The sequence below is a fragment of the Cebidichthys violaceus genome, unplaced genomic scaffold (genome assembly GCF_023349555.1).
Source record: "Cebidichthys violaceus isolate CVI_PGR_0920_01 unplaced genomic scaffold, fCebVio1.0.p SCAF_8, whole genome shotgun sequence".
NCBI lineage: Eukaryota > Metazoa > Chordata > Actinopteri > Perciformes > Stichaeidae > Cebidichthys > Cebidichthys violaceus.
The window spans coordinates 9273883-9299523 of record NW_027176964.1 but is presented as its reverse complement, the minus strand read 5'-3'; the positions used below and the strand labels follow the sequence as shown (position 1 = coordinate 9299523).

Below are 25641 nucleotides of genomic sequence, written 5' to 3'. Positions count from 1 at the left end.
TGTGTGCCCACTGAACTAAACTGGCTTGTTGCTCCTCAGGATCTTAGGAATCTCATGTGCCACAACCTTTGCTGTAGCCTCAAGGGGACACAGTGGGCGAGGACGGCAGAGTGTGAAAATGTGATTCAAAGTATACTTCCTCTGCCATGTAGGAGGTGCATAAAAGAGTGACTTTTGTGGAAAACAATTCAATGCTTACTGAGCTAGAGAAAAGAGATACTGCCTTATGAGAGGCAGATCTGTCCTTGGTGATACATCGCACAAAGTTAGGTGATTGAAGGTAGATCACAATTAAAATAATAACAGAGAGACGATAAATCATCACAAAAAGTTTGGTGTTGAGATCATGTGGAACGTGGGCGATAAAAAAACGGTAGGGTTCATATGAGCAAAGTGAAGGAATCAGCACTTTTGCCGACAAATTAGAAAAATGAATTGAAGAAAATGTGAGTGTTTGTGCACGTGGACGTGGGCAAGTATTACTTACAGGTCTGGTCTTGACCGTCTCCTGAGGCTTGACATCCATCTTCATCATCGCAGTCTGTGGTGCTGCCCTCCTCTGTTTCCCCACTGCCCAGCTCATCCCAGGCCTCCATCTGGCCCAGTTTTGGAAACCTCTCCTGGGTCTCCTGAACCGCAAAACACAGTAATAGGAGGTTTATCACATACTAGTTTACGTTGAATATCAATTTTGCTATGTTTACAGCACTGGTCCTCAAGACTTCTTCACTTATCATATATAACTCCATAGGTCACACAGACAAACTGAAATGCAAATGCGAAATACATTTGCATAGCAAGTTATAGATCTGGCCGAGTGTTTCCCAGTGGAACGTTACGAACGCTCTGTATGTATGTGTGTCCTGCTCTGACATATCAATCGCTGTAAATGTCAGCAAGGGCCCAACAGATGGTGGTGTGTGGAGCAGTGTACAGTGAGGGCCCTGGGTGGTAAGATGACGCTTTGCATTTAATTACAAGCGCATTTTAAGAGGAGCATTGATTACAAGGTTGAGAAAGAGTTTTTATACGTTACTTGCCAAAAGTTTACGAGAAAACAAATAAATGACACAATACTGTAACACCGGTCATCTTTTCGGTGCGCGGTTTATTTGAAAGGCAATCCAAATGTCTTTTCACTTCACTCTTGCCTTTAACTGTAATCAACACATGGACCTATAGAAACCATATCATGCCGTACTATAACACTGTTCTGCATGAAGACTTTCTCCGCCTGCAGCGTGGAGGACCACTCCTTATGATGTTCACCTCTCTCAGCATGGGCCCAACTAATTGGACCACCTGCCGGTCTTTCCTGCTGTCAAGGTGGTCTTTGTTCCATCGCACCATGTCGGACAAGAAGCTTGCGTGACTCTACAACAAATGATCCTTTTGGAGCATGGGGCTAAGAAAGTGGCGGGAATACCAGATTTGTAGAATATGTGGAACTGTAGAGACAAACACGGTTTGCTCATTTTGTCCATGCTTTAGGTTGGATACATGCGCACACACAAACACTATTAAACATTCATGAGAAAGCTCACAAGATCAATCCTGGTACACAGCTGACCTTCATGTGGAGGCAGCAACCACTAAAGACATGTTGAGAGGTGGGTGGGAGGAATGGGGGTGGGGTTTTGGGGTGTTGAGGGATGACTAACATCCTTTCCATTGACACGTGACTCTGCCCGTCACTCAAGACACCTGACAGCAAAGGTGACATTTAACCAGTTGTCTTCTGAGCCTTCAACATTTCATGATCACTGTGTGTAATCCTTAAAACAAGGCTAACATACTTTCCTTTGAGTTAATTGTGAACGTCAGCATGCCAACATGCTCACAATGACAATGCTAACATGCTGATGTTTACCTGGTGTAATGTTTACCTTGTTAAATATCGTAGTTTTGCACGTAAACGTTTGCTAAATAGCACTAACAGCCGAAGCTGATGGGAATGCCATTAGTTTTGCCAATGTTTGGTCATAAACCGAGGTATTGGACGAATTAGAATTTTGACCTGATTTTACCTGCGCAAAATGAAAGGTGAGGGGAGCACCGAAGTTAGGATACATCATCTGGGGACCACAAATATCTGTACCTGTATGTCATGGCAATCCGTCCAATATTTGTCATGAAATTTCAAACAAACCAAAAGATATCCTCCACTTGGTGGTACAAGAAGAAACGTTAGGGGATCACCAAAGACACAAAGGTTGATCCTCTGAGAACCAAGAACATTTGTACGAAAAGACCATGGTGATTCATTCAGTCGTTGATGAGATACTTCGCTCTAGACCTTCCTTGGAGAGAATATTTGAAAAAACATAAACCCAGACAGTCAAGGCCTTAAACTGACAAGTATAAATAATGAGGATCCCACACAAAATCTTGGCCAGTGTTGACGTATGAATGTTTGATTGTCAGTGGTAATTCTGCGGCAGTTCAACTGGTGTCAAAGTCATCAGAAAAGCAGTTATGAATATATTTGTATTATTTCTGTCATCCTTACCAGAGCAGTGATAACCATTATCTGCAAGCGAGAGGAGACGAGACGGATCCTGACACAAGCGGGTACTTTTGTAACTCATTACACATCAGTCGCGCATTCCGGTTTTATTTAATGTGAAAGCGCCCCCTCTCTCTCACACTCAGGCCTGAGTGAGTGAAATAAGTGCTACTGTGAAATGAGTCTTGTACAACCATAACAGAAGGCCGGGCTTAATGAAACTGGAGAGGGCCCTTTAGTGGAAGCAGCTAAAACATATTACTTATGCTCACCACAAAAAAAAAAGAGAAAGAAAGCCATTGACAATAGCTGAAGAGCTCAGTTTTCATAGCTGGACAGTTAGGTACAAGAGGATTACTTAGAAGGAATGAGAACAATATTACATGCTGGTTACAGTAGTGCATTTTATAGTTATGGATTGGCTCACATTACAACCTGTTGACAGGCTCTTTGTGTGTCCTGCACTTGCTCTGCCTGTTTTGAAGCTGCAATGTGATCTGTGTTAGAAGAAGGATACAACTTTGGTTTGGGGACACATTGGGAAACATACTAAAAAGTCCTTGCTTTGTGAATTATATGAAGAAGTACAATGAGTCATGTGCGAAAACAGAAACCTAAAATTGAAGTATCCATCCACTGCATCAATCCACATAATTTAGCAGAAGCCTGCAAGGGAAAGATAAGTAAAAATGGAGGATAGACAGCAAGAGAGAGAAAACATCTTCCTTGGTTCTGAACAGCAACCATGATAAACCCATTGACCTTTTTTATTATGTAAAGCAACTAAATATATGCAATGAGTTTAGGAGGAAATGCTCTGCTGAACAGCACAATGTGTGTACTAACACCATCCAGATAACCGTTTGGGTATTGAGCTAATAACCGTGCCGTTCAGGGGACGTTTAACACAATGCTCCTTGGCCCAGCTGTCCTTAAAGCATGTTAATTAGAGAAGGAATCAATTAAGGCGTCGTCGCTGTGGAAACCACACTCGGGCCGTTGTAGAATTGTGGGATGGCTGCTGTCCAATGCAGCTTGTTTTGACTATGTCAGGACTGCAAGAGTCTTTTTTCTTTTCTCTCTGTTCAAATTTCAACTCTATTGTGGTCTTTTCAAAAGAAACACACAGGAAACTTAACGGTGGTATTCCCACAGTATAGTGAAGAAGCAAATGTTTAATTTGTCTAAGAGCTAAAGGAAGAAAGATAGGCTACATATTATTATATATATTCCAATACGAGTTCTTAAACAGTGTTGAATGCATATGTGCAGTGAATATTCTCTCTCCCACCTGCTTTTTGATTGGCTGTTGCTGCACTGAGGACTAACTCTGGGTTTCAATGAGTGCCTTGACTGTGTTTCTCTAATTGACTTTTTTTCCCACCAGTTTTCTATTTTCTTTAGAGTAGAAGCAGGATATACATTCCATGCTGAGCCATGCAAGCTAATTTCAAATACAAAATGCAATGTATGTAAGGTAAATGTGAAGAAGTGTGCAGAATATTTTAATAAAAACAGACATCTCCTGTGCCTTTAACCCTCCAGGGACAGATGTCTCTGTTCTCACATGACTCTGCCTTCTCTCACTCTGTCATGTAAAACAATGCTCACTATCACTAGGCTGGTGCATTAGATAGAGCTTTGCCGTATCAGAACAGGCTATTGATAGAGAGAACAAGCTTTAGAATAAAATAAACGTGTAAGCTCTTAAAGGGGAACTGCGTCAATTTTCTAAATATTTATGTTATTCTAAGACAGTCCAAAAATGTTAGGAAACATAAACAACTCTCTCCCAAATCCAAAAACTAAAATTTGTGATGTCGTGTGTAAGTGTGGAACGGCTCCATAGACAATTAATTGGGAGATATGACGCTGAGAGCACCCAGGGGAGATGTTCTGAGTTTATGGGTACATTTTCTGTTTTACAACTGAGAAAACTATACCACAGAATAAATCTCATTTGATAATATAACATTGCATTGTGGCATATATAATGCCTGTCCAGTGGTTGCATACTGGAATATTTCAACGGATATAGTATGCTAATCGTGTTATATAGGTTAGTATATAGTATATAGGTTAGTATGGAATTTGGGACACAACCACAGTCTATGAAGCAGCTCCAGACTCTATACTTGATCACATCACAAGTTTGAGACTTACTTCTCTGTCATGAGAGAAGCTCATGTTCACAAATATTGATTGAACTTTCTTTAGTATTGGAAATAACATATTGGAATTCTTATTTTAGGTGGTTTCCCCTTTAAAGGTTAATTAAGCTATTTCCTTACTTTTTTAGAAAACTTAACTTAGTTGCAGGGTAATATGTTATTTTTTTTCCGCTTGTGCTGTTACATGTACAGTAAGTCGAGTGGAAGAGAGTTGATTTTATGATATACTGTATTTCCTCCTGAATAAATATCATTGGGAGGTGCAAAGTGAGGCCACGACTCTTTAGTGCTGAGGTTCAGACAAAGAAATCTGACATTTCAGATCATCCGAACATTCCATATCCACTAACAACATGAGAACTGAATCAATACAAATGAGTGGAATGTGAGAATGTGGGAGTGTTGCAGCTTCGGGTCAACATCTAACTAAGGTTGGCAACTGCACGTGCCAGGTGAAACAAACAGACAGTGACAGACTGACAAGAAGGAAAGAAAGAAAGACGGACAGACACAAGCAGAGAAGGGGGGAAATAAAAAGGACTAACTTGGACCGGAAGACTGAGTCTGTAGTTGTGCAAACAGGCGAGGGGTCTGAGTGTGGAGAAGATGAAAAATACACAAGATGCCAGCCTTTGCTTTCATACTGCCTTGGAATCCAAATACAAATCAGTCATTCCAATAAGGCTTTGAATAAAATCCCCCAAATCATGAAATATTTGCTAGTTCTCCTCTTACCCTGCCAACTCATTCCCCTGTTTCTTTCATTTCAAAAGCATTCTTCGGTTATAGGATGATGGGGCAGGTTTGAGAGAGTCACAAGCTGAATTCCTGCATGTATTTGAGTCCATCCTGGTCACACGAAAATCAGTACTGCCAGCAGAAACCAATCACCTTCTGAAAGAGCTTGGAAAAGAGACAAGGCTGAAAGAGTGTGTGTGTGTGTGTGTGTGTGTGTGTGTGTGTGTGTGTGTGTGTGTGTGCAGCTTAACTAGGAAGCTACTGTGGAGGCACGTTCCAGTTTTATGTGGAAACAGAAAATGTGATTATGAAATGTAAAAATGTGAAATGTGGTCAGCAGGGATGGGATATGAATACTGCAACTGTCGCAGTCGTTGCGTAAGCGTGTCTGTGCCCACGTCTGAGCATGTGCATTATGTGGTGGGATACTGCTGTCAAACTAGTGAACCGGGATCGTAAGTCACAACCTTTGTGTGTAACAGTATCACCTCATTGAGGCCAGTCGTGGTAAAACTGCATATGTGGACGGGGAAAAAGGAGACGGGAGGGAAAGCCTGGAGGAGACTAAAGGAAAACGTGACAGTGGCAATGTCTAAAAGTCTGCTGAAGGAAGTTCTCTCTACTTTTAAATGAACATTCTCTCCATTCTTTCGCATACTGTACAGGCTCATAATGCTTTTGTGTAAAAGGAAACATCAGCCGAGAGACAGAGTAAGCATGAACTGTATCTATGTGTGTCAGTATGCGTCCCTGGCTTCAGAGGCAGTAGCTGCAATTCTCTGCACATCACCGACTGCCTGAACAGGAACAGACGAGTGTAATTCCTGAGTATTAGCGTGACGGAGAGAGAGAGAGAAAGAAAAAGAGAGAGAGAGAGAGAGAGAAAGATAAAGAGAGCGAGAGAGAGAGAGAGAGAGAGAGAGAGAGAGAGAGAGAGAGAGAGAGAGAAAGAGAGAGAAAGAGAAAGTAACAGACAAAGAGGCAGCAAACAAAAGTATCTGTAGATAACTGCACTGCTCAGCCATCCATAGCTGCTGATTCTGGAACAGATATGATGTATTGTTTGTGTGGATTAATAGTGGATGTCACAGCCAACCAGTTTCCAGACAGTTCTTAATTACATATACTTCGACTGGAAGATTGAGCAAGTTTGGGACTGGACACTAATAGTAGTTTCAGAGTCTGTCTGGACTGCAAGCAACCAACTCGCATTGCCATCCAAAACATGGAAAAGGGAACTGATTCAAAAGTGAATTTAAAATCAAAGGCATACACAAGTGAGCCAAGTGCTTTTCTGCTGTTATCCTTTCCCATGGTCAAAGCCGAAGCCAATAAAAACCCTTCAACCGAAGCTGACGGACAGATCTTTTTCCTTGTTGCCTTTTAGATGAGAAATCCATATTGCTCTGTAGATGACGAAAAGATGAAGTTTAATTCTCAACAGATCACTGATCAGCTCACACAAAAACACACAGACTTCATTCAGTTATCCTACTCAGACAACATATAAGCTCATTACATATGCTAACTATTAACATATGTGTAGACACACTCAATCTATGACCACATGCACCTCTGCCAAGGCCACACAAACCTAACACGTCTCAAAATTTGGTAATGTAAAGTTTGGTTATAATCGCAAAATGCAGGTTGGACGTCATTTAAAGGAGTGTTGAAAGAAACTGTTTAAAATGTATGACTATTTGTTTAAGCAGAAATGTTCCTGGACAAAGGCAGCAAAGATTTTTCTTGAACCAAGGAATGCAGTAAAACTCAAAAACAAAATGTGTTTTAAGTGGCCATATGGTTGTGTTTTGTGCAACAAAAAACAGTTCTGAGTTTCATTCTTCGTGGGCCAATGACCTAAATTTAAATTGGATTTCATGAAATCTCTATGAAATCTGGGAATCTGCTTGTACTTAAAAAATAAACGATGACATTTCCCACGAGCTCTGAGTAGTTCTTTGACCTTTTTTTCAGACAAATGCAAAAAGTCTCACACCCCTGCACTGCAAGCTAGTGCAAGTCGATTTTAACGGTTAGTGACACTTTATTGGCGATGACCTCATGTAACCCTCATGAGTCAATCACAGCAACACGCTGTGGCGTTGGGCTGTCACGCCCTGCTCCTGTCAGGCACCGACTCAGGCAGATCGCGTTTGTGTTATGTATGTACGTGTGAATAAACTTTGGCTTTTGTCGGAGCAAATGACAGAGATGTTCTTTAAATTGTTTGACAGTTTGAGTGACATCAGCAGTTTTCTCAGAGCATGTTCCAACAGCTACCTAGCTGCTAAAGACTGTGCTGTGTGAGATGCAAGGGTAAACAGGAAGTGAAGACTGCTGCCGCTGTGTTGCTACAAAGCAAAAGCCTTTCAGACTTCCAGCTGGGCTACAGAAGTCCTTCTAAGGCAGCAGCACCAAAAGATTGATCCATCCATCCGTCCATCCGTCCATCCATCCATCCATCCATCCATCCATCCATCCGTCAGTCAGTCCATCCATTCATCTATCCGTCTATCCATTCATCTATCCATCCATCCGTCAGTCAGTCCATCCATTCATCTATCCGTCTATCCATTCATCCATCCATTCATTCATCCATCCATCCATCCATTCATCTATCCGTCTATCCATTCATCTATCTGTCTTTCCATCCATCCATCCATCCACTCATCCGTCCATCCATCCGTCCGTCCATCCATTCATCTATCTGTCTATCCATTCATGTATCTGTCTATCCATCCATCCATCCATTCATCCGTCCATTCATCCATCCGTCCGTCTGTCCGTCCATCCATCCATCGATTCATCCATTCGTCTATCCATTCATCTATCCGTTTATCCATCCATCCGTTTGTCCATCCATTCATCTATCCGTCCATCCATTCATCTATCCATCTATCCATCCCTTTGTCTGTTCATCTATCCATCCATCGAGAACTGGACAAAAATTGAAGATTTTCAGATTAACTGTGATACATACAGTACATTTACTTGTTATAAAGGTTATGGTTAAGAAGTCACCGTGTGTAAAATGTTTGCTTTGTGGAAATTTTGTTATTACAACATACACAAAGAAAGTTATAGAATGTATATGACAGACACTTACGGTAGTTGCGTAAAAATAAATATGACTTCTGAGAAGTGCTTTCATATTTATACAATATTGGTATAGTAAAGGTTGTTCAAGAATTCAACTGAAATTTAATTAAATTGAATCAAATTAAAATGGAATCAAACTGGGAGTTTTAGAATAAAGGGTAATTCATTTCAGGAACTCAGTGCTGATATACAGCTCTAACTGTAAACTTTAACAAATACACATCGTATCACATTGAAAAGGGGGGATTTCCATAATTTTGTGCCAGTAATAGCAATGGGTCCCATACTTTGCTCACACGACAAGAACCCCTGTCTGCATGTAACTGATACCCATTGGGAGAGTAAATATGACCCAATGTGGAAAAACAGTCGCCATTCACTGTATTTTTATGAGCTTTGCATCTAATTATGACGGTAATGTTATGCTGAAGTTAAGAGTCTGGGTTCACGAAGTCTGGTTGCCAAGCTAACAGAGAGCCCTGGGCGGTGAGACTTGTTGCTGTATCGTTGCCACAGCAGCAGCAAAGAGCAGCAGAGCTCCTGTGAAGGCCAGCTCCACCGTCTTCTTCAAGTGGAAAGAATCTGTCCCCTCCCTGTGACGGACTGCCAGCTCAGCCCGAGCTCTTTCTTCATCCCTGGACTCCACTAACTCTTTAAAGCTCAAACACTTTTTGACTGCTGCAGGCATTGCTAAAAACATAAAAGAGACACATTCTGTGAAGGCATGCAGGAGTCACAAAACCAACTTTTTGGTTTCTCATACTTTTCAGGAGGGAACATAAAACATGTATTTTGTTTGTGGTCTTCTAAAGAGCATGCACAAACCATCCTCACCAACTCATTCTGAGTCGCTGCAGTAGCTGAGGGATCCGAGGATCGACTGGATCCGCAGAAGGGATGTGCTGAGTGTGTGTTAAACACGAGTAAGGCGTCTCTGATGTGGAACCTGGCCGGGCCACTGGCCAAACCAGAGAGCAAAGCAGCAGTCGATCTCATCAATCACACATATAACTGGCCTCGCTCTGCTGGATTTTTACGCTCAAGTCTTTTTCGATTCTCCATCCACCACAGCTTTCACCATTTCTTATGATGTGCGTGTGTAAGTCCGACAGAAAAATAAAGACGAAAATAAAGCGTGAGAATGAGTGTCCAGGTTTTTTTTTTTCTCCCGCACTACGTGTTGCCACCGACTTTTCATTTACCGGCATGCAAATTGACAAACTGACAAATGATCTGGCCTCAGTACTCGCATGGAAACAGATAGACCATTGTGAAAAAGATCCACACCCAAAAACAGCTGGACTGATGGCCGGGAATCAAAAATCCACTCTGAAACATTTATTGTCCACATTAGCAATATTTACAGGCAGAGCGACAGAGAGCGAGAAAGAGGATAGTCAGAGGAGATACACCGGGGAGGAACATAACTTGGGCCTACTCACTTAATGGACCGTTTTATAGGAGGTCAAGAGATTAGGCTTGTCCTGTGTGCTTTTTTTGTGCTAATACCAGCTTTTATATATTGGATTCTACATGGTGATGTGTTGATCCAAAAGTGCAACTGTGTAGGATTCCTCTTTCTTCTTCCACTTTGAAAAACCTGCTTACCACATGTTGTGGAAGTCTGTGAATCAAACGTTATAGTGCATATAAACACACACACACACACACACACACACACACACACACACACACACACACACACACACACATTTGCAGCTCTGAGTGCTTTAAGCATTGAGATTCAAGACACCCATGCTATGGGTAGATGAGGGGTTTGTGATACATCAGCAGCAGTTTCCCAATCCTCTTAGTGCCACAGTGCTCTGGGTCTAACTACTCTCCACTAGGTAAAAATATACTTAACCTGTCTTAATCTCACTAATCCCAGAAATGGAGGTTATTCAAAGTTGGAAAAAAACTCAGATTAGGGATTCATTGAAATACCTGCAATTCCTTTAAAGTAAAAAAGTAAATTAAAATCAATCCAGTGAGTGTATTACTTTAAGCAAAAATAACAATCCAAACTAGCTCCAAGGATGAAAGAACAAACATCCAGAAACACATAACTGTACTTCTAACACTGACACAAAATTCAAAACTTAACCTCAAATAGATCCATTTGTATTAGTCTTCACTACTTCAAAGGACTAACTTCTCAAAAATGTCCTCGCTGTGAACGTCTGAAACTCAAAGTGATTTTCGCAAGGATAAAAGTACAGCAACACACACAGAGAATCAAAATGAACAACCGTTGAGACATTAGTGTGATTAGTCCATGGGAAACATCTCAATAACAATGTTCCTTCCTGTTAAGCTTTTTCTTGCAGCCAAGGTCAGGTTTTTTTAGACTCAGTGGCGGGTTGCCCGACTTTGAAATAGTCCTGCAGTTTAATAACAACAGATCAGATGTTCAAAGTAATACATTTATTTAAAGATGTAATCAGTAGCACTTTACCGGCTCTTTCTACCAACTCGCCGTTACGTGTCAGCAAGGGCTTGAAGGTTTTGCTGATTAATGCCAAGCACTTTACTGCTACCTCAACGGCCGCTAAGATTTCAAGCGTTCGAAATAGGCAGAGCCAGGCCGGCTTTGTATATTTACTGGGATTGATCCATACTCCCAGTCCCCCCTCATCTACCTACTGTGTGCAATGCACTTCTCAATAGATGTGCTGCATTGCAACAAAGAGGGGTCTTTTCTGGCCCACTAAGCCACAAACTGCTCCTCTCATTAATCCACACTGGATCCACACAGTGATTGCTAATTAGTAATTGTCATCCACTTGTCAATACTGTTTAAGCCTAACATAACCAACCCATTATGCAGCTCATGTCCACAATCACTGAGCTAAGTCAGTGCCAAGCTATGGAGTCTGCACAGACAAACGTAAACTGTATGGATCAACAATGCTTTATATCCGTAAACTGCTCCCTCCTGATTGAACTGCAATTAACTTTACAGCCTAAAAAGCACCAAGGGCGTCCAATAAAGTTTGCATTTTGGAGAGGGAACCAGATGGGCTTGCCAAAATCAATCTGAATAGGAACTTCTTTTGTGAAATGACTCGCCCACCTGGAAGAGTCTTATATAACGGTCCTGTCTCCAAACATCTGTTGAGGGCTCAGTAGCGAGGGTAAAGAGAGCCGGGGACAAGTGATGACCTTGTTTGTTCGAAGACCACAAGACAGTTGACATCATTATGCTGATATTTGCTTTGCGGCTTATATTAAGGCATTTTTTAACAGGATTGTGATTTCCACCCACTTCAATAATGGTAAAATAGCAATTATCTAACTGAATATCTGACTACAGGCCAGGAGGGAAAGAGAGACAGAGATAGAGAGAGATAATGACATTTGGATTTTAACAACTGGTCAATTAAAAAGTAGTTTAAAGAATAAATTTGAGGCAGTTAAGCCTGTTGCAGGCCTATTTTGAGACGGAATGGTATTAGCCCATCACAGGTGTTGATCAAAACCACTTTGATCTATGTGAATCATTTTGGACAGGATTCGTAGTAGTCACAGGTGAGTGCTAATAGCTAAAATGTCAGAAATTAAGTAGATTTTAAAAGGTGCTCAATACTAAATACCGAGCATATCTGTTGCCTCCCCACCGCTCTTAATGTGGCATTGGCTGAGCCGGTGGCTTGCAGCTAACAGGGCTAACGGCGCTAACAGTGGTACTCTGAGGGGGAACCGGAGGGTCGGTTTCTATGCGGCCGTGAGCCAGTCAGTGAGGCACGTTCACGTGCACTAACATGCACTACAAGGCACGCGAGGTGGCCCAAAACACAGAGAAGCACGGATTATAACACTCACAGATGGGGAGTGACTTTATTCTCTGCTCAGGTAGACATTATTCTAATATATCTTTACATTACAAATACTTTTTTGACGCTATATTGATGCTCTGAATATCTATATAGAGAAACTTTAGGCAAATTTCTTGCAAAGAAAGTGTGTGCATGACTAAATATATCCCTGCGCTTGGTTTAACTGTTCCTTGGAAAGCCTGCCACTTTATGCAGTTAAACACTCTGTGATTCTTCGCTCTTATCGGGCACAAACACAAAGCTCAGCCAAGCTCTGCTGCCTGGTCTAGAATCAAGGTAGGCCTTTCAACCCAGCAAATGTCAACAGGACACCCGCTCGACTCTGCTTAGTTGCCATGACAACAGGGCACCTGACAGCCACCGTGCACAATGGGGTGTTGTGGTCGGACAGAAATGATCTTGCGCTGTCAGTGGCAGACAGGTGGACAGGCTGGCTGGGAGATATATACGTGAGATACGAGACACACGTAAACGGAGAATGGAAATAAACGAACGGGTGTGAGAGTAAAGATAGAAGGAGGAAGTGTGCACATAATGATAAAGAATTATCCCGATGTAAGCTGGAAGATGAGCAAAACAGAAAAGTGGCAATGAAGTTTTCTGGGTGTATTAAACAATTTAGCAATCAAATAGGTACATTAAGGGGAAATACAGGGGAAAGAAAGAAGGATAAAGAGATGCCCGGTGTACTATCTGTGGACAATTTTCGGGGCAACAAAGGGGCAGACGGGCAGAGGGGAACCGAATCCTGGTCCGTTTGTCTCCTCTAATGGCCTCTAGGGTCTGTGTGAAATGGCCCTTTTCTTCCTGGTCCTTTTCAGCCCTAAACCCCATCTACATGACAAACAGTGTCACTTTGAAGCTGCTTGTCTCATCTCTGCCTATCTGTCACTCATTCCTGACCTTTTGCTCCCGCCTCACATCTTTCTTTTTCTTTCCGCAGTAATTCACTTTTTCTTTTCTTTTTTGGCACCGATTCCCTTTCACCCTTTATCCATTTCATTTATCTTTGATATCTGCCTCTGCGCTCAAAGTCTTTGGATTTGAGAAAAATGGCAATGTCATTTCAGCACTTCTGTCAGTAAGTTATATTGTTTGAGGCATACTAATTAGACAAAGGCCCCATCATTTAAGACTTCCGTGATTTTGACTACATACTATTTTGGTTGACTAATCATTTTTGACCTGGTGTCAGTTTTAATACTGGAAACAATTGTTCTCATACAAATAAAGACTCTTGACATTTTATTAATCTGACTGACTCTTGTTGTCCTTGCTGAAATATACAGTAATTGTAGCAAGCCCCCTTGCCATTAAGTGGTGTATCAGATTATGTATGACATGGATGACTTAATAAGCCTGTATTCTTTACATGAATATACATATGTGTACAAAAGTACATGCTACATATTTTAATTTATTGATGATATATGTCTTCATGCTGTGCAATGGCCATCCCACCTGGTTGAAGAGCTCCAACCTCTCCTTGACTTCAGCCAGTGTAGGGTTTGGGCTGCGAACTTTGACCTCCGGGTTTTGCCTCTGGGCGTGTAGACCATTTCCTACAACTCTGCCAGTATAGCTGTGAGAAAAAGAGAGGGTAAAGTCACATATTTATAGACAAACTGGGTAATATTGGTGTCAAATAGAGGCAGATATCCAGTTAGTTGTCGTAAGACTGACAAGAAGTGGTTTCTTGACAAATCACCAGCCATGTTCTGATGTTTTTTTTGCTTTATTCTACTTGTTAACATGCAGTAGTGTATGTTTTTGGTATTGTGGGATTCTTTATTGTTGTAACAAAGTGTAATTATACTATATCGAGGACCACAATGGAAACTACAGGGCCATGCCAGGAGTGCAGACCTCTGCCAAGGTCAATCGGCTCCATAATGTAGTGGGTTCTTCTTTGGCTCATGCTACACTTTTTCACCGAGTTTCATGAAAATTGGGCCAGTAATTTTTCCTTAATCCTGCTGACAAACAGGCAAACACACCAACAAACCGAACCAAAAACATTACCTCCTTGGCGGAGGTAATGTATCTTGGATTTTGCAGAGTTATGCTTGAAAAATAAGATAAGATTTACAGTCAAATAAACTAAACTAAAACCAAATGTTTCTGTTTGGTTTACAGTTTAGTTTATCATGAAGCCAATGTCTGCATTTAGAAACTTGCCAACTGTACCGCGGCATTTCCACAACATAAACTCAAAACCATTAAGGCCTCATTTGTCAAAGGCGAAACACAGAACATGGTGCACGGAAAACATTAAAAGCTCCATTATGCAATAACTTTCCCATTAAATGTGCTCAAAAGACCCTTGTGCAGCTTTTATGTTCCTGTGTGATTGAAAACATTTCAAATTAAAATATGACTGAGCATGACCTAGTAAAAATGAAATTGAGACACATGGTGAGCTGGCCCCTTTAATCCCTGGCATGCTCCGTGGGCCTGCAGCTCGGCGGGGATTATAGCTGTTGATTTTGTCAGAGCTGTTGTTGAGCTGATGTCAGTGAGGCTAACACTTCCAGCAGCTGACCCGACGTAGAGAGGAAGACTTTTAATTTAGTATAATGGACACAAAAGTTGTTTTTGGCTGAAATAACAAAGTATCATCACACATCAAAGCGCGGTTAAAGCTCCGGAATGAATTGAATTCAGGTTTTCTGGTTTTTCCGGTAAAATTGTTTCATCCATGGAATGGATTACATTGCTGTTTATTGTTTTGAATTGATATTTGAAGAAACAGTACAGTCAGATCCAGCTTTGTGTTTATAGAACACACACACACACACACACACACACACACACACACACACACACACACACACACACAAACATTCACAGAGCCATAGTCGCTTATTTCCCATAAAGCATTCACAAATTTGGCACAATTATTTATTATTTCTTTATACTATTCTCTCTGTTAAAGGCCATTGAAAAGTATCAATCAACAGTTATAAATAAAATAAGGAGATGAGTAGGTTAACTCGATATTAGTTATCATACTGGACCTAATCCATTAGATTAGGTTAAAGATTAAAGGTTAATATCTTTATAACCTACAACCAAATTCACAAATTATAGCCACCAGTATATCGCCCCCAGTGTGCCTTGGGGGCGACCGTGGCACACTGGGTTAAGAGGATCGTCTGATAACCGCAAGGTTGATGGTTCGATCTTTACTTGGGACATGTCCTGTGTCGAAGTGTTCCTGTGCAAGACACTGAACCCCTAGTTGCTCCCCAGGCGCTTCTCAGCAGCCCATTGCTCCCAATAAGTTGGTGATGGGTTAAAAGCAGAGGCTAAATTTCGTATATGTGTAAAAAATGTATATGACAATAAATAAATCAATTTAATTTCATCTAATTTTCAATGACAGCTTGTGACAGTGATTAGTGAGTAGAAACATCACAGATTCTGATTTTAGGGAAATGATAAGACAGCAGCCTGTCATAGAGAAGTGCTGAGACATAACAGCCTTTAGAAGTTTATCATTTTTTTACAGAGAAAGTGAAAGTACACTATTACAGAAATACTGTTAATATTAAAACACACTCGCCTTCTTTTAACTCGTTTTCAAACTAATACTGCTATAGAAACACACACATTCTCTCATCCTCCTCATCTAAACATTGAGACTCCCTGAGGTTCAACACCAACAACCTGTGAAGGTATAAGCCATTTGTATCAGATGATGATGATGATGATGATGATGATCATATCTTTTTGGTACATCACCACATAAAGCCCTAAAGCAGCATATATATGAGGGTCAGATACACAGACTTTTAAAGCGTTGCCTTTTACACACAAAGTTTATTTCCCCCCATCGTCATTATACTATTATCCATATTAATAACAGAATTATATGGTGATGCTAATCTTCCACGAGATGAATAACGTGTGCTGGAATCAAATCGATTGATTCTTCCACAGGCGGTACAAGGCTGATGAAGTGATTATGGATGGTGTAAGCGAATGTGTATATGTGGACATCTTCACGGGCATGAGCGTGTATTAGTATGTGGTTGTGCATGCGCACGCTTATACATAAGCATTGTGAATATGAGCGGAGGTAATCATAAAAGTGCTGAACTTGACAATCTCTGGCCTGTGATCTAAGCAATGTCTCAATGAGGTCTGTGCTCCCTCCACTTTGCTGAAACGGCACTTTACCGATCGGGCCCATAAAAATGCAAAAATGTCTCTCTTAACCCTCTGCTGGTGCACATAACTACATCCCCTTCTTGTTGATTTCCTCTCTCTCCTTTAAATTGCTTGATTCTCTTTAGTGTATTTGCAAAGTGGACACCCCCCTTAACCCTTCCTCAAGCTAAACACACACACACACACACACACACACACACACACACACACACAAACCGCTGTCTGCTTTGACGACAATTGAAGCTCTTAATTGCCAGAGGCTCTGAATCTTCTCTTGTCAAGATGGAAACAATCGATAGCTTTCGGACTTTCAACTTCCCCTCACTGACAAAAATGATAAACTGACGAATCAAACAGCTCCCCAAGCAGTGGCTGGAAAAAGTGGGGGCCTGTGTGCGTTAGGCAGCATATGCGTGTCTGTCTCCAGGCTTGGCTCAGGATAACAGTGTTGGCGCGGAAATGAGCTCATCAGATGGGATGCTAATGAAAGGGAAGTGTCAGGGCGAGCTTGGCAGCGTGTTAGCAGGCCTGGAACGTTTCACTGCTGGCTATGTTTGATATCATGTAGGGGACGGGACGACTGAGACGGCAGGACATCCCGCAGCAGATAACCTGATGGACAGACAATCAATGGCCACTAATGTCTGGGACGTATCTGGAGCAGACATCTGATGCTATGATAAGAGTCCAGCCAATGGCAATAACGTTCTGTTTCAAAATAGTTCTCACTATAGTCTCATGTCCAAATTAATTAAAGCGTGACTGTGAACATAGAGCTAGAAGACGGTGTAAGAAGAAGAAAAAAAAGACTGCGGCAGCTGAATGATGTCTCCGCGAATAACAGCTTTCTGCAATCAACAGTCCGTACTCTCCTCTGGCAGTCTCAAATGTTCAACCTCAACAAACCTTCAAACCGACTACCTACACGCCCATGGCGTCTGACTCATGGCTCTCTGACTCCTTTCTATGGAATTGACTCATTCCCCTGTGAATGCCCAATTGATGCACTGTCCTAAAGGCAGCTTTTGTCTGTTCTCGTCTTTCTCTCCGCCTGGAGCGCAGACCGGCGGCGACCTCCACTCCCTGACGCTGACCCCAAACTGAACTGTCGTGATCTCTTTTTTTTATTTTAAAGGCCTGCAGAAATGCTCGTGGGCTGTGAGGCGGAGAAGCACAAATGAAATATTCATCGTTCAAGGTATACAGGGAGATAACAGAAGAAAAAAAAATATGTATGCATTTTGAGTGCGTTCATGTGCCTGAACTTTCCGGTGTATATAGTGTAAACAAAGGATATAACATTTCAAGGATGTTTATTACATTTGATTATAGGTATAGAGAAGGTAGCCAGAGTGAGGGGGCGTCTAGTAGATTGGCCTTGGGTTAAGAAGATTCTGGTTGTCTTTCATCGGTGCTCGGTTCTAACTGGAAGGTTTAACGAGCCCACTCACCAGGGATTCAATTAGTTTTCTTCTCTCTGTTTTCTCTCAGGTAAGGTCTCATCTTGCCATACATTGCTTTTTTTCTTCTGTGAAACTCATTACAGCTCTCCGCGCTCGTATGGTCTTATTCACATTTCCCTTTGAAACAAACGTAGCACAACAAACACTTCTCATCCAGCTGAACCTTTTCAGTGTAGATTAGTTTTTATTTTAGTTTAACATACAGCACCATGATCACTAGAGACGATAACCATAAACATACAGCAGGTAGGCCTGTTGGTTTGTGTATTATCTAATTGCTTAATTGCATTCATACCACAAGCTGTCGGCGGAGATCTTTGCCAGGATCCCAATCGTTAATGAGATTATGCACTCGTATCTGGCAGGGAAGAGAACTGGTTGTACATCATCTCTGAGATGATTAAAGGCAGTTCTGTTGATATTTTTGATGCGCTTCAAAATTTGCATCTGGATTAAAAACGCTCACCAAGGTTACATGGCGTGCTCGGGGCTTGACATTTTGTGCCAGGAATTTCAAGTGCACTGTTTATCTGGATCTTTGCTTCTGTAATTAGAATCAATACTCATCTGGTACCAGCTCAAAAAAGCAGCACATTTCATGAAATCCTCAAGTTTATTAGATTCATTATCAACTGCCCGATGCGGTGTATCGATAGGATAATATCATTGAGTAATATAGACATTTACTGAGCAATGATTGAGAATCATCTCTAAAGCGATTCAATTAAATTTTGCAGACACTTATATTGTTTCCCATTGGCAGAATGTACAGTAAAGACTGAACTGTACAGGTCGTAGGGATCTGTCCTCAAGGTGACATTACAATTAAAAAGCATGATTTTTTTTAAAAAACTGAACTACTACTGACTGACAATACAAGCCTTACTTCTTAACTACGTAATCTTCAAATTCATTCAGTGTGGTACTGAATGATTTATAATTGTTTGACTGTTTGGACTAAAGTGTGTTCTGCATATCCTAAACATAAGACCTGAGACATCTTTGGAGGTCACATATCCACATGTAAATGGATTTAGATAAACGATTCCTCTGGAACAAACATCAGGCTGAATCACAGCAAACTGAGGAGAGCACAAGTGTCAATGAGTCATGATGAAGAGGAGATGAGATTGCTTTCATCTGAGTGTGTGTTTTTGTGGCGGCGGGCGGTGCCATTCCAGCTGCGGAGGGCATTGGATTAGAGCTGGTGGGGCTGCTGTCAGGGTAAACAGCAAATTGTTGGTTCATCATGATTAATAAAGCCTCTCCCCAACCTCCCACCTGTTGTGGATATACAAGATTGAACATGTGTTGAGTCCTGGCATTATTAATACACATTGGGGCATGCCAGCTGTAGCTTTTTATCTTCGAGGCTTTGGTTCTCTTTGTGACATCTTTCGTGACATTTCTCTTATGCTGCTACTCACAAAGATGAATTCACATTCAAGCAGTGTCACCGTTACACTTTTGATGTCTGCAATTAACACAACACCAGCATTACAATTGCAACTAAAAGAGTTCAAATTCTTGCTCTGCAGCTCTTTCACTTAAAACATGCAGCAATAAAGTAGCAATAAAATGTAGCTTCTGAAATGTACTAATATCTTTATTTAAGCTAATATTCATGTCACATATCCACAGTGGTAGATTCCTTATTTGTATGTCTGTTGCTGATTGGATTTCATAAGTCTACGTAAGATGAAAACACTACTCACCATAACGCTACGCTCACAAAATTGTAAAATATATTCATGCATTACAACTTTCTCTTCCTGGAACGAGAGGACCTGAAGTCACGAGTGACTCCAGTGGTGAGAGCAAGGGAGGGGCTGAGTAAATGTCTGCAGCCAGCTGACTTTACGAGCGGGGCTTGGACATGTCGAAATACTCTGAACAGGAGGTTTTGTTCTGAAAGGCCAGTCTGTTCTCACACACTGTGACATTAGCAGCCAGTCACTGTACCAACACTGCGCTCGTGAACGTGCAATTGGTCAAAAGCCGCTTCGCGAACGTTTAATCAACATGACATATGTGCACATGTGCAAACACGTTCGAATGTTTTAGCAAGCCGGTGCCCCTTAATGCAATGTGAAAACACACAGACACACACACACACACACACACACACACAGCGCACTCAGACTTACCACAAACCCTTGCGGTAGGCCTGAGTTTATCGTAGGTTCCCAACGATAAACACAGTGAAAATAAATATTTCAAACTTCGAGCTATATACAAAATTAAGCACCAGCAAGATCTTTGGCCGTTCTGATAGACAATGTCCAAACTGCAGTATGAGGTGAAGCGTGCTGTGCTTTAAAGACAACTTTATTGAAGAAGAAATACTTAAGTCATAAAATATGCAAGGAGAAACGGCAACAGATCGGGAGAGGATATCTGCAGGGCAGGCAAAGCTCTAAACAGTGTGCTTTCCTTTCTATGCTCTATTTCTCTCCCTCCCCTCCACCTATTATTTTGTGTTCTTACCAGCTGGGTTACAAAAGACGGCAACGAGAACAAAGAGAGAGTGCGGTAGTGGGCACAGAAATCAAGAGGAAGAAAAGAGATGACTTGAACCGAAAACATGGCCTCTCAGTTGGGCTTTGAGAGATTGTGTAACCACATGAACACGCTGAGCGCCACCAGTAGCTGCAGTCACTTGGAAGCCTCAGCAGTACCTGAGCCATGCAGACTTGGCTTCATGTTTTTCCCTCTCTGTGTCTGCCTCCTCCTATCTTTTGACCTCACCTCTTGTTCGTGCCAGCTGACAGCGTGGGGATTTGGAAAAGAAACAGTTCTCTGGCCGGTATTGTCCCGGTGAGACAGCAACCTAACGGATGATGAGAAACACTGCGACACTGTGGATAACAAGGCCGACTTCGAGAAAAGTTATTTCAAGTTCAAGTACTAGAAAAAACACAGAAGAAATAGGCTGGTCAATTTTTCTTTTGACTGTAGCTTCAGGCAATGAGACAAATTATTTGTCAAAAGTTTTGTGAAGCGCCCAGTTGCTCTTATTCTGTGGACGTGGCCGGTAGCCCAGTGGGCCCTCTGTCATGCTTCTTTGCAGCCTGGCAAGCTTCTGTATTGGATGAGTCAGACATGTAGGCAGAGTCAGGGAGGGTCAGAAATGTAAAGCAGCACAGGCACAGCCGTGATGTTGGCAACTCCAAAACAAGATCAAAAACATAAGTCAGCTGCTGAAACCCAGAACATCTCATCTCTCTTGTTTTGAAGTAAGTTGGAAGCTGTTTTGATGATTTCATACTGACTAGCTGCTCCCTGGGTTTGGGAAGAGTCTGCATGACTAATCCTGAGATGACATGAAACTCTTTAAACTTGTTTTGCCGACATAATCATTCATCTTTGGTTCATCCGCCCTTATTCTTCTCAAGATGTGAATGCTGATGTCAATGATTGCCTCGAACTTACAGTATGTTACATAGAGCGGTCGTTCTCAAAAAGTTTGACCTTTGACCCCTTAAAACAAAGCAATTGTCTACTTGCAACGCCTTGTTGCAGATTGCATACATCTACCAGTTGCAACCAGTTCATCCAAATTTTCTTTCAAAGTAATTTGCAAGAGAAAAGTAAATATTCAGAAAAAAAGAGTGACTAAACTAATAACTCATGTTGTGTAGCCGTTGTTGTTCTACTCTACCGTCCTATCATATTGCGACTACCTTGGGGGTCCTGGCCCCCTAGCTTGGGAACCAGCCACCTAGAGTAATTGCAGTAAGTGTAGAAGACATTTCTCTTAACTCTTAATGATGGGGCTTCACGCTCAAACACAAACAGTCCACAGGCTGCATCTAACTCCGGTTACACTAACTGCAGCGTTATGTCATTTCAGCTGAGATGAAAAATTTTTGTCCGGGACGTTTGCATTAATGAATCTTCACAGTTTTTGTCTTGGACTTCACCTGAGGCGCGACACCTGTGCTCAGCCGGCAGTATATCTGTCTCTGTGGCGCTGCAGAACCAGTGAAATATGGCTGTTTATGGCTGTGTGGTTGGGTTGGAATTACACACCACTGTGTTGGGCTCAACTGCTTTGCCGCTTCTTAAGAGGTCCCAGGGTGATTTTACCAAGACCAGGCTGGTTTATTGAGTGGTTGCACTGTAACAGCTATATGGTTGAAGGTATACCGGCTCAAATTACTCACGGCTATTATGCAGGGAAACCCTGTCCTCTACAGTCCAATAAAATGTGTTACTGCACTTATGAATGGCTGCCTTCATGAAGTATGTTTGTTTTCTGTATCCTTTTTTTAATGCTATCAAATACACGTATATGGTCAGGTCAAGTATCCAATCAATATCGCTCCTCCATCCTGTTTTTAATATGCCTATCAACTACCAACACAAATCTTTTTCACTGAGTACTCCTGAGGGGAATATAGCTTTTATGCACAATCATTACATTCAGATTTCCTTTCACTTGTGTAATGCACATTTCCCTCTTTTCTTACACTGACCAGAGCTCCATGCAGCCTGTCTGAATGTTCCCTTGTCTCCTTGTTTCTGGTAGCTGATGGCTGGATGTGTCTTGTCAGCTTGTTGGGGTGGGGGGGGGGGGGGGGGGGGGGGGGGGGGGGGGGGGGGGGGGGGTGTCATGGAGATGAAAGCTGACCCCAGTGCCCTCTGGGCCAGTCGACCATGGCGTGGGTGAGAGTTGTGGCCCATTGCTAATAGCAGGCTGGAGCTCTCTTTAGAATTTGGGATTTCCAAAATGCTCAGTGGCAAATTAATATAAAAACAAAAACTGCAGCTGAATTTCCAGAGGGAGATTTGGATTTGGGTGTGCACCGCTGACCGAGGTGACATTTGCACTTCCTGGGTGCGTCAAGCCAAAAAGTTTAAATTCAGAAGTTGTTCGTGGTAGGCAACAGGCCCAGCTGTAGGCTACCTCAACAAGCACTCTGTCTTGTGGTCTACGGCTCAGCCCAAGTCTGGTCTTGCCTTGGTACGCTCTCTGGGTCACTGTGACCTGGGCCGGCGCTGAGGAGAGAGCAGGAACAGAGACCGAGCGAGAGGGAGGGCAGTGAGATTAAAGAGGGACAAACAGAGATGGGAAAAAAATGATCTATGACTAGGCAGAGTGATTAGCTTAGCATGCGAATACACTTACGGGTAATCACATACTGTGATATACATCAAATTGTGATTACCTCGTACCCAGGAGGTGTTTGATACTCATCATCAGGGCTATAATTCTACTCGTCTATTTTCTATTTCCGTCTTCAGGCTGGGCGATGTCTACAATATCTAGTTTGGCTCATCATTAGCCCATTATAGGCTTACACACATCCAAGCATGTTTCATTTCAATGCTACTCCAGGCTAATGAACAAGTATCGATTTATCTAACAATCATGGTAAAGAGCTGAATTAATTCAGTGTAAGTGACTCACTCTTGCCAACAAACTGATCTTCCACCCGCTATCTTCCTTACATTCTCTCTCTCGCTCTCTCTCTCACACACACACACACACACACACTCAAACACACACTCTCGCTCTCTTCTTCTCATCACTGCGGCGGTGTAAACAAATCCTGACATTAGCAAATCAAACGTTGCAGCACGGTGTAATGTATACACCCTCCTACTCTCTGTACAAAGCCACCAGATCCAGCACTGAGTTCTGCCTTCAAACAATGACATAATGATGAAGGGATAAGATACTTCCTCATGCAAGAAGAAAATCACAAAATACAAATGACTGTAATTTGACTACATTTCAGGATAGTACAAGGACAATACCGTCAGACTTGGTTGCTGGTCTGACAGGAGCAAAATATGATTCCACACTGCACCCGTGTGGCCAATATTGTGTACTGAAAAGCCATCGAAATCTTCTGAGTTTGAGAGCCATCGGGCGAATATACTTTGAACATTGTCAACAGTTTGTATTTTAAGTGTGAGATATGGCTCTCATGGCTTACAGGCGAATCTTTCTGATATTAGTCTCAACCTTCCAAATTAAGAAAGCTGAGATCACTAATCTGATAATCTCAGTCTGTCACAATATCGTTCAGGTTTTTTTTGGCAGTTTGGTGCATCACTTGAGGCATTGCAACTAGTCGCAGTTAAGGGTGCACAGACTTTTGACCAGTTTAAACACAATTTTCAACAATTTGTGAACAAATTTGTCTGTCAAAATGTAATTCACCTCAACTCAAATCAGTTCCCACTGGTGGGCCTCAGAGCGCTACCTGGTGAGCTGAAATACTGCCAAATGGTTACTTTATGGTTAATTTACAAAGCTAGTTATTTGTCTAACAAACTCTACTCCAGAATTGAAATAGTTAAAAAAACATAGTATTCAAACATAGTATAATTACAATGACCATCACGTTTGAATATCACCACACCAATCATGACACATCCTCAGGTAGAGACAAACTGAAATTGTTCTTCACAACTTTAATGTTAGGCTAATTAAATACACTTTCTTCATAGGAAGTGAGGGGAAGCAGATATCCTCGCTCCCTCTCCACAACTATAAACCATTGTGACTACTTGGTTACATGAAAGTGAAACAGATTACGAAATGAAGAGCTTCTTTCTCTGGTGCTAGAGACAGACAGAGAAACATACGATATGGCTATAGCGTTTAAAGCTTTATGTGCAAGCTTTAATAGGTGGCAGTTATATAGATTACAGCTGTAATTGGCCCGTGGTTTGCTTTGAGGACATTCCCAGGCCTGTCCCGACTGTGTCTGTCACTGGGTGTAACTGATCCCCACCTCTCTGTGTCGCCTGTTCCGATGTACCAGCAGACTTACTGCAGGCTGACTCAACAGACCACACAGCCTTCTGGGAAAAGATTATGCGGCCCCATTAGATTGGCGGAACAAGAACAAGTCATGTCCGCCTTGCCCCGCACCCGCAAATCACATGCAGGCAAGCATCATTTCCTGACAAAGACAACTACTTTGCTCTTGTGCACACACTCACACGCCTCTATGTATTCCTCACAAACATACACAAACAGTCTTCTCTGTGCTTTAACCTGCAGATTTAACTACATAGGCGTATCCTTAAAATGTTAAAAAAAAAGTTTAAATAAAAATTTGAATATCCCAAGTTAGAAGAAGATGTGTTATTTTCTGCCACTCTGCAATAACCGTGTCTGACAGTGAACCCATTAAAAGAGCTGAATTTAATTAGAGGATGCAGCTGCCCAATGTATTAATTTAAATCTGGTAAACCCAAAAGTTTTTTTTAGCATAACTGCAGGTTTCAGTGCATGCAAATTACCAAATCTGCTGCACCTACACATAACTTTAGCTCAAAGAAGTCAAGCTGGCAAGTTTAAAGAAAAATTGAAGATTTCCACACAAGTACAAGAGATAGAGTTTGCAAAACCGTGTGGCATCAATTTCACTTATATGCGTTCATTTCTCGAAGACATTTTGAAACCTCATGACGTTGTGTGTAAATTGATTAAGCATAAACCTACTTCAATGCAATTTGTTCCCCAGTAGATGGCGGCATTAGCCAATTTCTACCACCAGACAACTTGCTGCTTTCAACTTTAGTGCCTGTTTGTTTTAGGAACAAAAGGGATACGTGATGTACTAAGAGAAAGTGACAGAGAAGGGAAGACAGATGGGGACTGCCCCCCGACTCCGTTGTGATTA

General features: G+C 41.8%; 1 protein-coding gene across 2 annotated transcripts in view; it reads right to left on the bottom strand.

Annotated features, from left to right (window-relative positions):
* gpc5c (glypican 5c) overlaps positions 1 to 25641 on the bottom strand; it is a 91181-nt gene that overhangs the window by 17561 nt on the left and 47979 nt on the right. For both annotated transcript variants that reach the window (XM_068701494.1, XM_068701496.1), the window contains 2 exons: positions 13821 to 13941; positions 488 to 629 (listed from right to left, as the gene is read on the bottom strand). In XM_068701494.1, coding sequence (XP_068557595.1) covers positions 488 to 629; positions 13821 to 13941 — 263 coding nt within the window. The remainder of the gene's footprint in view (positions 1 to 487; positions 630 to 13820; positions 13942 to 25641) is intronic.